The sequence below is a fragment of the Canis lupus genome, chromosome 23, assembly GCF_048164855.1.
Source record: "Canis lupus baileyi chromosome 23, mCanLup2.hap1, whole genome shotgun sequence".
In the NCBI taxonomy this organism is placed as follows: Eukaryota; Metazoa; Chordata; class Mammalia; order Carnivora; family Canidae; genus Canis; species Canis lupus.
The window spans coordinates 8,694,699-8,707,595 of NC_132860.1; the positions used below are offsets into that span (position 1 = coordinate 8,694,699).

The window sequence follows — 12,897 nt, forward strand, 5'->3', positions numbered from 1 at the left end:
AAAACACGTTAGCACTGCCTGCGGTGTGTGGTGAGACTAAATATTTACTTTAAAACAATACTGGATTCAGTGGCTTTTGTGAGGAGCAAAACACACTTTTGGAATAATAATAATGTAAGGGAATCTCACTCTGACTCTTCTGGAACAGGGGGTAGAGTTCCACACGGCCCCCTGTAAGGTCTTTGGGGCAGCAAGAGTTCACTGGAGGAACTAACCCAAGTTTTTTGACTATTTTTTTGAGCACTGAGCAGTAAGGGACACCAGCTGACAGCAGTAATTCTTAAGGGGGTGGGGGAGTAGCTCTAAATCACCTGGGACAGGGGCTGCTGTCAACCTCACATTTGGATTATATCCAGATTGGCCCATTGGGTCTGGGGTTGGTCTTGGATTCGAATGGTACCCAGATGAAGGCTACTCACTGAAGAATTCCTCTGGATTTGCTTTTTTTTTTTTTTTTTAAATAAGAACTAAGCTTCAAAATTCAGATCTCACATCAAGTTTTGATGTTCTTTGATAGCATCACTGACGGCAGAAGAAGCAAAGAGAATTAAAAAGGATAATGAAACATACAGAGGCCTGATGTGTGAGGGTGTGGAAAAAATTCAAAGACTCCCAGAAATGTGAGAGAAGTCAGGAGAATGAATCGCAGTGAGAGAAGTTACGACGAGTTACTGAGCTTGTAATTAAGGTCAAGTGCTGCACGGGGCACTCCGTGTGCGGACTTTAGAGAGAAACGGTTTCCTTGGGTGGACTCGGGCTTAAGCCAGGAATTACCTGGGCAAAACCCCCAGGTAAATGATTAAGTCGAGCACTGACTCAGCTTCCTGGCCCCGGGAAGACAACCTTTTGAAGTTGCCTTTCATCTGAACAGCACGCTAAGGGGGTAGTGCGGGCTGCTTTCGGACAGGCTCGCACGCAAGTGTCTGTGGTCTCAGCCCGGCGTGCGCTCCCGGCAGGAGGCCTTGCTTCAGGGGCATCTCCACACCTTCTGCAAATCTCAGGCTCTGCCTTCGGAGCCTCAGCCCTCACCGGCTCACAGCTCTGCCGCAGGCCTCCTTTGCAGACCAGGAGTCTCCACCTCCATGCTGACCCCCTAATCATCTAACCACACCACGGTCAGGTCAGGAAGCTTCGGGAAGAGCAAACCGAACCGCCTCTCCTCTGCTTCAAAGGCACTGATGGGGCTCCACTACCTTCAGTGGGAAGCCCAAACTCTCCCCTTAAGAGCCGAGAGCCTCCGTGATGTGAGCATGATGTGACCTGCCCCTCGTTCTTCTTCGATGCCTCTCTTCCCCTCTAACCTGGCCTCTTCCCCCCATCCAAGCCGGAGATTCTAATTACATGGAGCTACTTACAGTTCCTAAAGGCACCAAGATCTGCACCCTGGGCTTTTGCACAAAAACACGTTTTTGCACAGTGGTTAGAATGCTGCCCTTCTCATGCATCCTCCCCTACGCAGCATCCCTCAGATGTCACCTCCTCCCCCAGAAGGCCTTTCCTGACCTCTCCCCCACACCACAAGACTGACTGAGGTGCTCCTCCTTACATATTCCCACAACCTTCTCCCTTTATCCCTCTCTTAACGGTCACCATGTCATAGCAAAACTGTTTTGTCTCTCTGCTGTGCCAGAGAAAGAACACTAAGATGACAGGGACTGGGCTTGCTTTGCTGTTGAACCCACAGTGCCCGGGGCAGAGCTGGCACTCAAACAGTTGTTGAATTGAATGCTGGTTGGCAGCACTTCCTTAACACGTAATTGTGTATATTATAATTATAGAACAGTCAGCTATTTATTCGGAGCCTTAGATTTCTTTTGCCTCGCTCCCCCCCACTCCCAACCTCTAAGATGAAAAGTTTCAGAAAGAGGAAGAAAAGGGAAATGAACAGTGCTGAGCACTTAACATGTTCCAGTACTGACCACATGACAACCCAGAGAGCTAAGCGTTACCATCCACCGTCGTACAGATGAGCGAATGCAGGCTCGGAGGTTAGGGAATTTTCCCCGAAGCACAGGGCCGAGAAGTGCCAGGGCTGACGCTCATGCTCACGATGCTAAAGCCATGCTCGCGGAGGGGGACAGGCAGCCGTGACATAACGGCTGTCAAAGGCAGCAGAGGCTGCCCCCCACGACCCCCCCCATGGCTACACCCCCCCCCCATATCTGTACTCACATTTGCGGTCAGCTGTGTGGTCAAAGCTGAAACCTTTTCCTGGGAGGCATCCAGCTCCCGCCGCAGTTTGCGAATCTAAAGATGGCAAGGGACAGAGTTACTTGCTCTAAGAGCCCATCCTCAGGTTGAGCGGGGTAAAGTGAGTGATGACAGGGAAGGAGGAAATCCACCCAGCAAACTGTTCCTTACCTCTGACTGGCATTTTTCTTCTGGCTGTAAAGAAATCATAAGGGAAATTAGACCAGTTGAGGAACAGAGAATGGTGCAGATGTAGCCTGTGGGGGACACCAGAGATTTGAATGCTTACAGCAGACCTGAAGACTCATTAGTTTCTTTCCGGGTGTATTTTTTCTGGATAAACTGGTTCAGTGAATTTGACCAATGAGAAAGGCCAAATACGAACAGCATATTATTATGAGAAATTAGGAGGAATGAGAACGATACTCCAATTATTTTGGCTGTGAGGAGCCCCCCCCCCCCTTCCCTGCTCCCTTGCGGAGATGCTAAGGTCAGGTGTGCTCAGAAGGTGTGATGAGGAGGGATGAGCCAGGGTCGGGACGCCCAAATGTAGCAAATAAAAATACAGGTTTAAGTACATCCCATAGGTACAAGGCACTGGGCACAACTTATACTAAACAATTATGAGTCGTTTGTGTGAATTTTGTTATTTGACTACTGGGTGTTCTGTAGTAAATCTGGCGATGCCAGCTGGGGGCAGGGAGGGCTGCCCATGGGTTAACCACCCGTTGTATCCCTCCTTATCTTCTCTCAGAAGCGCCACCCCAGGAGCAGCGGCAGGGCAGGAAGGCCTCCAAGGTGGGGGAGGCGGGGAGCCCCGTCAGCCAGCCTGGCGACTCCCCAGGCTCTGAGCACCTTCCTGCTGCCCCACCTCAAGGCCTGCAGTTACCTGTGACTCTGGGAAGGAAGGGTAAGGCCTGGGAGGGTCTTCCAGACTGGGCCCTGTGTCTGTGGATGGCCCAGCTATGTGCCAGCCAGAGACCTCAGGGCCACCCCACCCCGACCCCTCCTCTCCCACAAGGGGAAATCACAGTGGAGGGACCCTTTTGTTCTCCGTAGGTTCTCATGGCGGGTGGTCCATAAAACACAGTCCACATTCTGGGCAATGGTTGGAAGTGTTCCTACCTTCTGTCCACCCCATCATTTGCTCTTCCCTGGGGGTGGGGCAGTGACTGGGGAGCCAGGAAGGCAGTGGAAATCAGTAAAGACTCTGTTTTGTCCTTGAGTCCTAGATGCATGTCCCATCTAATTCTACTAGTGATAAACCTGCCATTTAAAAAAAATCAGCAGAAAAAAAAATAAAAATAAAATAAAAAAATCAGCAGGATGCCTGGGTGGCTCAGTGGTTGGGCATCTGCCTTTGGCTCAGGGTGTGATCCCAGTTGGGGATCAAGTCCCACATCGGGCTCCCTGTTAAGGACCCTGCTTCTCACTGCCTGTGTCTGCCTCTCTGTGTGTCTCTCATGAATAAATAAATAAAATTAAAAAAAAAAATCAGCATCTGACTCTGACTCTGGTGTCTACTTCTCTGTTAGCTCAGAATGCAGAGCGGTATGATTGGTTAGACCCTGCAGACCCTACGTCCATCAGCCGTGGTAGGTGGGGAGCTGGTTCCTGTCTGATGTCTCTTGGCCCCCTGCTCCCGACCCCACTGCCCTGACTCCTAATCCTGCCCAGGAGGGCCCTCCCTCCAGCTGGCTTCTAACAATGGCAACTGGTTTTTAGGACTATTGGGGCCAAACCATTTAATCCTTGCAATAAGCCAACAAAGTAGGTCTGTATTCCTTTTGAGACACAGAGAGGTTATAGCTTGCCTAAAGTCACAAGCTGGACAATCTCCTCATCTAAGGAATGCTTTCAGGGGATGCCTAGGTGGGTCACTGGTTGAGCATCTGCCTTTGGCTCAGGGTGTGATCCCAGAGTCCTGGGACGGAGTCCACTTCAGGCTCCCGATAGGGAGCCTGCTTCTCCCTCTGCCTATGTCTCTGCCTCTCAGTGTCCTCCATGAATAAATAGATAAAATCTTGAAAAAAAAAAAAAAAGAAGAAATGTTTTCAGGAGGACACTGGGAGATGTCTTCAGGGCTTACTCTTCCTTCTCTGAGACTATTCACCCTCTTTGTCTATCTGTTCATCCACTCAGGCCCACTACCACCACCTATCACACAATTATAGATTTCCTACCATGTGCCAGGCACAGTTTTAAGAACGTGGGTTACAGCTGTGAACATGACCACCGAGCCCCTCACCTCATGTTGCTTACCTTCCGGTAATAAGTGACTAAGCCCTTTCCACTCATTATTCATTGACTTCTCATAACACCCCCTTGAGTAGGTACTAATACTATTCACGTGTATTTTCCAAATGAGGAAACTGAGGCCCAGGGAGGTTGCCTAATTTGCCCATGGTCACAGCTGTTAAAAGGTGGAGCTGGGAGTGGACCCAAGGTAGTCTGGCTCTAGAGTTGATGATCTTAATGGGCACATTCTCCTGCTCTTTTACTACAGCCCCAATCTCATGGAGGCCTTCCAGAAATAAGGCCCCTGACTTCTGAGTCTGATCCAAAGAAGAAAGTTAATGGTGAGAATGTCACAGCTATCTAACATCTGGGAGGCTACTGGAGGTCTGTCAGCAGGCTGAACCACCCATATAGGAGGAGCCCTACTCCTCAGCACTTCTGTCCACGAGCCTCCTATTCCTTCCCCATCCCTGGGCCGCTGTCACTCAGCCCACCTGTCTTTAGGCTTGGGCTCCAGTTTTCAACCGCAGCCTGAAAAAAAATCTGGTGCTTTGCATCTTACTCCCCAGCTGCTGCTCTTCTGTGTACCTGGGAACTCTAAGCGAGGCTGGGAGCCTCTCTCCATTTAGCAGTTCCCCTGGGAACTCAACTGCTGCCCCCCTACCATCCAAGAAAGCCAGCCTAATGCCAAATGCAGCCTCTTGGAGTTTCTCTATCCAAGGGCTGGCAGTGACTTCTCCATGGCAGTTGCTTACCATCATGTTGCCTTTTCTTTCCTTTGTAACTAAAATTACAGGCAATTTTTAGCCAGAATGAGAATTCTTGAATATCCATGAATTACAGAGATTTCAGGGGATAAAACCCATGAACATTGAACAAGAGCCTTTAAGACACTCAGCCTTTAAACAGGCTCTTTGGTCTGGGTTGGTAGCAACGTAGGAAATCCCAACAATCTCCTTTTAGACAACAAATAGGAACTTGTTCACCTTAACATTTACAGAAGTGTCTGAGTTTCAGAATTCTACTATTTCCAAGTGGCCAATAATAGATAAAGGACCACACATTCATGCTTGATGTGATGCCAGATACAATCTGGAATTAGCAGACTACTCAAGCACAAAAACATTTAAATGTTAGGAGCACCTGAGTGGCTCAATTGGTTAAGCATCTGCTTTTGACTCAGGTCATGATCCCAGGGGCCTGGGATCGAGCCCTGCACTTGGCTCCCTGCTCAGCGGAGAGTCCACTTCTCCCTCTGCCCCTCCCCTTGCTCGTGCTTTCTCTCCCTCTTAAATAACAAAACTTAAAAAAAAAAATTAAAAAACCATTCAAATGTTAGACTATTTTTTTTTTATAAGAGTCTGCAAAAAGTAACCTATATGTTCAGAGAAGGCACAGATAAAGGACAGTAAAGGAGAGCCTTCGACATGGTCAGTGTCAGAAGTTGTGGGCACCCCGAGACCACCCGGCTCCCTGATTGCAAGGACAAAACTGACAGGTACCTGGAATAGTGAGGTCATTTGTACAAAGTCATACAGTGAGAAAAAACGAAGATAGGTTGTGGGTCTCTTGCTATCTAGTTAAACATGGAATTAAGGATCATTCTTAGGTCCTTGGTAATGAGCATACTGCTATCAACTCAGAAAGAATAATTTGAAATTTCCTGTCCACACACCCAGAACGAGAGCTACTGAGAGACCCCTGACTAGGTGATCTTGCTCGAAGACAGCGGAGCCAGGAAACGCGAGGGACGTTCCTACACCTGAACTCTCATGGTGGGAGAAGCTCATGGTCTTTCCCTCCAAGGCTGGCCGATGCAGCCCAGCCCCTGTTTTTCACTCTTCCAAAAAGAATCTAATCTACCCTCTCTGTGTTAACAGGAAACTTTGGCATTTCCACCAGGCACGGTGATGTCTGCAGTAGCTACTCTGCACCAACCCGGGGAAAGCGGAGTCCCCCCAACCCTGGGTGTCCTTGGTGCCTCTGGTTTTCTCCTTCAGCTGCAGGCTCCTCTCTCTACCTACATCCTGTCCTTGGGGCTTAGCCCAGAGCCTGACAAATGCATAGGACCAGGAAATCTTGTTGGAGAAGTAAATCTAGGTTTCAAAGTACCATCTTGGCACCCATGGCACAGATTTTCCCTCTTGAGGAAAGGACTTAATGTATGTACTAGTTGACAAAATGTCCTCTCTATGCTTTCTCAGTAGACAAAGGCTTTAATACTTCCCCTCTCTAAAGTCACTATATGCAAAGCCTTTAAAATGAAAAACAGGGTTCTGTGATGACATTTCAGACAAGATGACTGGCCAAAGAATGAGGTGTTTTGGAGGTGGGGGGGCAAGGTGGGTAGGAGCAGAAGGGATCATTTCAAGGTCCTTCAAATCAGACCACGTCAACAATCACTAAGGTCTATGTGCTCGCCATAGGCCTAAGAAAGAACAGTCAGGCCCTGGTCTCTTTCACTTGATTCCAGGGTGGCCTTTAACCTATAAGGGCCATACACAGTTTGTCCTGCTCCATATATGTAGCCCAGGAGCCTGGCGTTGCCAAAAAGTGAATTACCAAAACATCTGTCCTCCACGGATTTAAAGGGTTAAAGGATTTCCAATTCTCAATTAATAAAATTACTTTTTCTTATAGGAATTCCCAAAGTTTTTAAGATCAACAATATTACACACATAGCTATAAAAAAGCAAGCACCCCTGAACAAATCCAGAACGATATCTGATTACATGTGGCTTTTGTTCAATAGACCACTCATTGATGATAGCCAACACTTGTGAGCTTGCTCTGTGCACTATATTCAATCCTACGTGCATTTCTTATCTCATTCGAGCCTATTTTCTGAGCACCTACTATGTGCTAGGCTTTGTTCTAAGCGCCAGGAATAAAAACAGAAAAAGTCCTTGTCCTCAAAGGGCTTATATTGTAGTGAAATGTCATCTTCCTAACACTGGATCCTTATTATAGCTCCACAAGGTAGTGGCTGCTCTTCTCTCTACTTCACAAAGAGTCAGTTCCTGATTTACTGGTTGATACGTTATAATCAATAGCTGTTTGCGAATTTCAAATCTTGTTCCCTAATTAATCGAGCTCCTTCCATCAGAGATACTTTCTCTAGGAGAAGCGATTTTTTTTTTATCTTATTCTCAACCCTCTTGATAAAGGAGCCCCAGTTCTCATGCTCACAGCCACACAGCACTGATTTATACTCACTGTAGAATAAATTGATGACGTGCTGGAAACCAAGGAGAGCGAGGATCCGTGAACTATTAAAACAAAACAAAAAGAAGGTGAATTGCAGAGCTAGCTTCGATGGAGCCAAAAAGGGAGAGAGGAGGAGAAAGTCAGCGTTATAGGACACGACCAGGCAATTTAATCTCACCTTGACCCAACTTTTCCTGGTCTGGCAATAGGTCAGGGTCAAATACGGAATAATTTGCTAAGGGAATCTCTTTTCCTTTACCCCACACCCTCACTTTGCTCCCCTGCAAACTCTAAATCCCTTTTTCCCCCTGTGAAAATAATACATGATTACTAAATACAAGTTTTCAAGTACAGAGACGTGTTAAGAAAACATACTCCCTGCCACAACCTACACAGCTCAGAATTCTATTACCCACAGGCAACCTGTTACCCGCTCCATTCCAGCACATTTTACTCCCTTCTTTGTTTCTAGTGTATTCCTTTAGGCTTGAGACTGTGTTGCATAGATGTTGTATACCCTGCTAGCATCCGCCACTCGTGTATGCACAAAGATGAGCCGATTATTATGAACACAGGAGGCTGGCTGTGGGCCACAGTGCACTAAACTCATTCTAGATGAACACTTGGTTAGAAAACATTATCTACCGAAATAGAGATTTTTTTTCTTTTGGTTTCTACACAAACAAGCAGTGTCCTCTTTCCTGTGTCTGACTGGGACTTTTGACTTAGAACCACAACCACCGTCATACCCTCTTCACGCCCCTTCCTGCCCCCAGCCCAGTGGAGACATTCCACTGTCTTTATATAATTTTAAGTCACGGTCTTTTCCAGGACTAAGTATATTCTAACTGACTTCTCTTTCTGGAAACCAGATTCTTTAATGATCTTTTCCCTTAGTAATCTCTCAACAACTTTTTGAAAGACAAGAATATGCCCGTGGAGACATCAGAGACGTTTAATTGGGCACAGCTTTCCTGACCACGAGTGGAATGCTCTACCCCCCACACTTAGCCATCCCCGGTGGACCAGCTATCCCCTGTGGTCTGAGACTGGGAGGCTTGGGAGTAACATTCCCCGAGTGCTAAACGGCTTGCACTTACCACCCAAGAAGTGAACTCAACTTGGATCAGCATTCGGCAGAAGCTACCTGCCCACAAGATACCCGACAAACAGCTCAGCCCACGCCCCGCCCCACCCACGGTCCCAGGGGCCTCCGTGCTGTCTCCCTATAAACCTCCTGACCTGCTCCTCCTTTCTGTGCTCCTATCATGTTCGGAATCCTGCACTTCTCTCCCGAGCAGGCCCTGCATAGCACTTGGCTGCCTCGGAGTCTCCGCCTGTACAGTGCTGTTGGTTTAGGATGCTTCTCATTTCAGCCCGTTCTTGACCTGCCTGTCTGGCCCTCTTCTCTCTTACTTAGAAGATGCCTGCTTTTCTGAGGCATCTGATGCCTGCTTTTCTGAGGCGATCCCTACGCCATTACTCACATCCACCTTCCTTAGCAATGCCAAGGGTTCTAGATCTCTTCCTCCATTCTGCCATCCATGACTTCTCTGGCCCATGCACCATAAGGAATCAGTTTATGGTGTCAATGGCCAATAATGGCTTTCAGTGTTAACATGTAGACACATTAGCAGCCGCCGCTCATGCCCCAACCTAGTGGCCTGATATTCTAAAGCGGTTAATTTATGTTAGCCCATGAGACGGGCAAGTAGGGGCTACTTTGGATTATATTGGAGGCCCATGGGGGAAGAGACGGGGTAACACGTAGCCACCCTTAAGCTACACCTTTCCATCACACCACCTGCTCAGCTGGCACAGGCTGCCACATAGAACTAGGCTGCCCAAAGATGGAAGTTTGTCTCTTCTATCTGTCCAGCCCGTACACACACACTTACGGACGCTGCCTTCAGCAAAATCCTGATGCAAGCCCCGGGCTGCAGGCAAACGGTGTATCTGGCAGGCTTCAGTGGAGGTAATTATTTTTCTCTGTAATTAACTCCTCTCACTTGGTAAATAGCAAGAGCAAGGCTGTGGTCCAAAGAAAGATTCCTTGATTTCCAGAGTCAACACTACACTGAATGTGGCTTGCCCAAACCATGGCAGTTGGCCTTGCTCCAGCTGAGCTGAACCAAATCAGAGCCTGAGTTACGTGGCTTGGATACTCTTGGACAGCAAAATGCACGTGAGACTTACAAAGACAGAACAGCAAAAGCACACCATGTCTTTTTGCCCTATACCTGTGCCTCTAAAATTCTGAAGCCAAGAGGAACACAGAGACTTGTCTAGGCCATCTCTGCCCCTGAGGAATTTGAAATCCAGAGAGGTCTGGTAGACCAGGTGGTTCAGCGGTTTAGCACCGCCTTCAGGCCAGGGCGTCTCCCTCTGCCTGTGTCTCTGCCTCTGTGTCTCTCATGAATAAATAAATAAAATTAAAAAAAAAAAAAATCCAGAGAGGTCAAACGGCCTATTTAAGGTCACACAGCATTCAGAAACAGGATCTGCTGACCAGAAGTCTGCAGACTGGGGGGGATCCCTGGGTGGCTCAGTGGTTTGGCACCTGCCTTCAGCCCAGGGTGTGATCCTGGAGTCCCGGGATCAAGTCCCACATCGGGCTTCTTGCATGGAGCCTGCTTCTCTCTCTGCCTGTGTCTCTGCCTCTCTCTCTCTCTCTGTGTCTCTCATGAATAAATAAAATCTTAAAAAAAAAAAAAGAAGTCTGCAGACCGTTTTGCCCTTAAGAGACCTGATTTATGGGTTTCTGAAAGGTGGTTGTTGTTGCTTTTTATTTTTTTGGTAAAGGCTTTTGGTGTGTTTTAGAATGGTTTCCCCAGCCCCTCATCCAATCTACACAGATATAAACTCGGACCAAATGAGCAAGAAACACATGTCTGAGAAAATCATGATTTCACCCCTGCCTAGAGCACAGGTGATTACACGTCCACTCTGAAGACAGAACAAAACAACTGGGCATAGCATAGCCAGTAAAGCAATCAAATGCCCCTGATGCCACACTTGGCATCTCACATGTATCTTCAGCTTCATACCAATCAAAGCACTTTCTCATTTATAACTATTGCTTGAAGCGACCCTCAATATCAGAGAATTTGTAGGTAATATTCCCAGACAGGGCAGGAGTTTCTATCACTAATACACAAGTGATGTGGCCCAGCACACACAGCTAGTTAGGAGCGGAGTCTGCGCATCTAGCCACTGTATCCTTGTTCTTGCTCCACTGCTGGTACTATCAGGTATGACCAGGGAGAAGTAGACACAGTTCTGATGCTAACAGGCCACCCCCTGAACCAGCAAAGGAAACCAAACTAAAATCTGAAAACACGCTGATGAAGGATCAGAGTCCACCTCACACCGGTAAGAAAGCCCAGCTGTGACCAAGGCAGAGCCAAAGGTAAGGTAAGACTGAACAGGAGAACAGAGGGCTGAAAATCAAGAGTTTAGGACCTAGTCCTGGTGACACAAAGTCCCCAAAGCACTTCTTCTGGCTTCAATTTTGCCAGAAACAAAGCAGAGATGTAATGGCCCTTGGGGAGAAGGATAAAACAAAACACGACAATTATAACAATGGGTACCATTGACTGAGCCCTTACTGTAAACCTCTTTCCAAGTCGTTTTGCATTAGATGCTTTCCGGGATTTATCTCACCTAATCTTCACTTCAAATCCTCTAAAGCAGGCTCAATTATTTTCTGCCGTTTAGTGAAAAGGAAATAGGCTGAACAGAGTCAAGTCCCTTTCCCAAAGTCTCTTTGCTAGCAGTAGACATGTCAGGATTTCAATCACAAGTAGAACTCTGGGGCTGGAATCCCAAGTGAGTTGCAAAAAAAAAGAGATTTATTTATTAATAAGCTCCTCTGTTCCTATGGATTCCATATGAACTGCTTTATTTATTTATCTATCAATCAATCAATCAATCAATCATCCATATGAACTGCTTTAGATTACACTAGCAATTAGGGATGATTAGTAAAGTCCCTGGGCAAAGACCTCCATTTTAAAAATGCCTCAAGCATCTCCCTGAATGTATACTATTAAAGTTGACTTTAAGATTGCATAATGCATCTGATGGAAATTAATTTACCTGAAATAACTTTGAAAGGGTGCATGTGGGCCATGCCTGTATCTAATCTACATATTTATGACTCCCACTTCCTTCAAAATGGAAAGTGCTAATTAAATCCCACAAAAACCTCACACAAGTACTTGTGCTAATTCTTCTTAAATTTCTATCCTGCTTTCTGGCATATGATATACCCAACTGACTCTTACTTACAAGGAGGTTCTGTTTGGTCCAAACAGTAGATGTAAAATTTTCCCCCAACTGTCTCTACAACACTGGGGTTTATAAATTCAAAAGGTGGGAGGAGCCTTTACCCAATGGAATTAAAAACACCTAATTGCACGAGCTCGATTTTGTTTTCGTAACGTAATACCCCTGGAAGAAATAAAATCAATTTGATGCACAATTTCCCAAAAGATAAAAATGTTACGTGTTCCTAGCATATTGACAGCGGTTCCTACCTCCTAACCCCTCAATTTGATTTCCACCTCTGCCCTTCAGTTCCACGTCACCATGAATCATTAGGGTTTACAAAAGTCTAGACACTGCTTGTGGGCAAGCATTTTTTATCAATGTCACTTTGACATCCCAGATATTCCACAGTTGTGCTGCCTGACAGCTTGATTCCAGATGGAATAAATAAAAGCTCTCTGATGATGATACTGTAATGGTCCTGGATCTTTATGAGGCGAAGTGTGCTTGTTTGGACAAGTTTCAGTACTGAACACGGTTCACTCAGGTACACACTCCATATGTGAGTTGTCACCAGGAGGGCTGGGGAATGCTCTGTGGCCGTGCTTGGCTAGCACACTAACTAGATGAAAGTTCAAGGCAGACCTGCCTACGCCTTCACCTTGGGGTCCCTGTGCCCACCACCATGACTGCCCTGGGTGGTTACAGCACTCATTCCTAGCTCTTAAACCCAGTAAGGGACGCCTGGGTGGCTCAGCAGTTGAGCATCTATCTGCCTTTGGCCCAGGGTGTGGTTCTGGAGACCCAGGATTGAGTCCCGCATCACGCTCCGTGCATGGATCCTGCTTCTCTCTGCCTGTGTGTCTGTCTGTCTGTCTCTGTCTCTCATGAATAAATAAATAAAATCTTAAAAAAAAAAAAATCAACCCAGTAAGACCCTGTCAAAGGACCTCGGGCCCCAGCCCTCCGAAATCCTCTGTCCCAGCAGGTTCC

The 12,897-nt window shown here is 47.0% G+C and overlaps 1 protein-coding gene across 7 annotated transcripts in view; it reads right to left on the reverse strand.

Moving 5' to 3' along the window:
• The window catches only part of NAV2 (neuron navigator 2), a 727,084-nt gene that overhangs the window by 45,628 nt on the left and 668,559 nt on the right, over positions 1-12,897 (reverse strand). For all 7 annotated transcript variants that reach the window (XM_072793786.1, XM_072793782.1, XM_072793781.1 and 4 more), the window contains 3 exons: positions 7,645-7,697; positions 2,362-2,385; positions 2,173-2,247 (listed from right to left, as the gene is read on the reverse strand). In XM_072793786.1, coding sequence (XP_072649887.1) covers positions 2,173-2,247; positions 2,362-2,385; positions 7,645-7,697 — 152 coding nt within the window. The remainder of the gene's footprint in view (positions 1-2,172; positions 2,248-2,361; positions 2,386-7,644; positions 7,698-12,897) is intronic.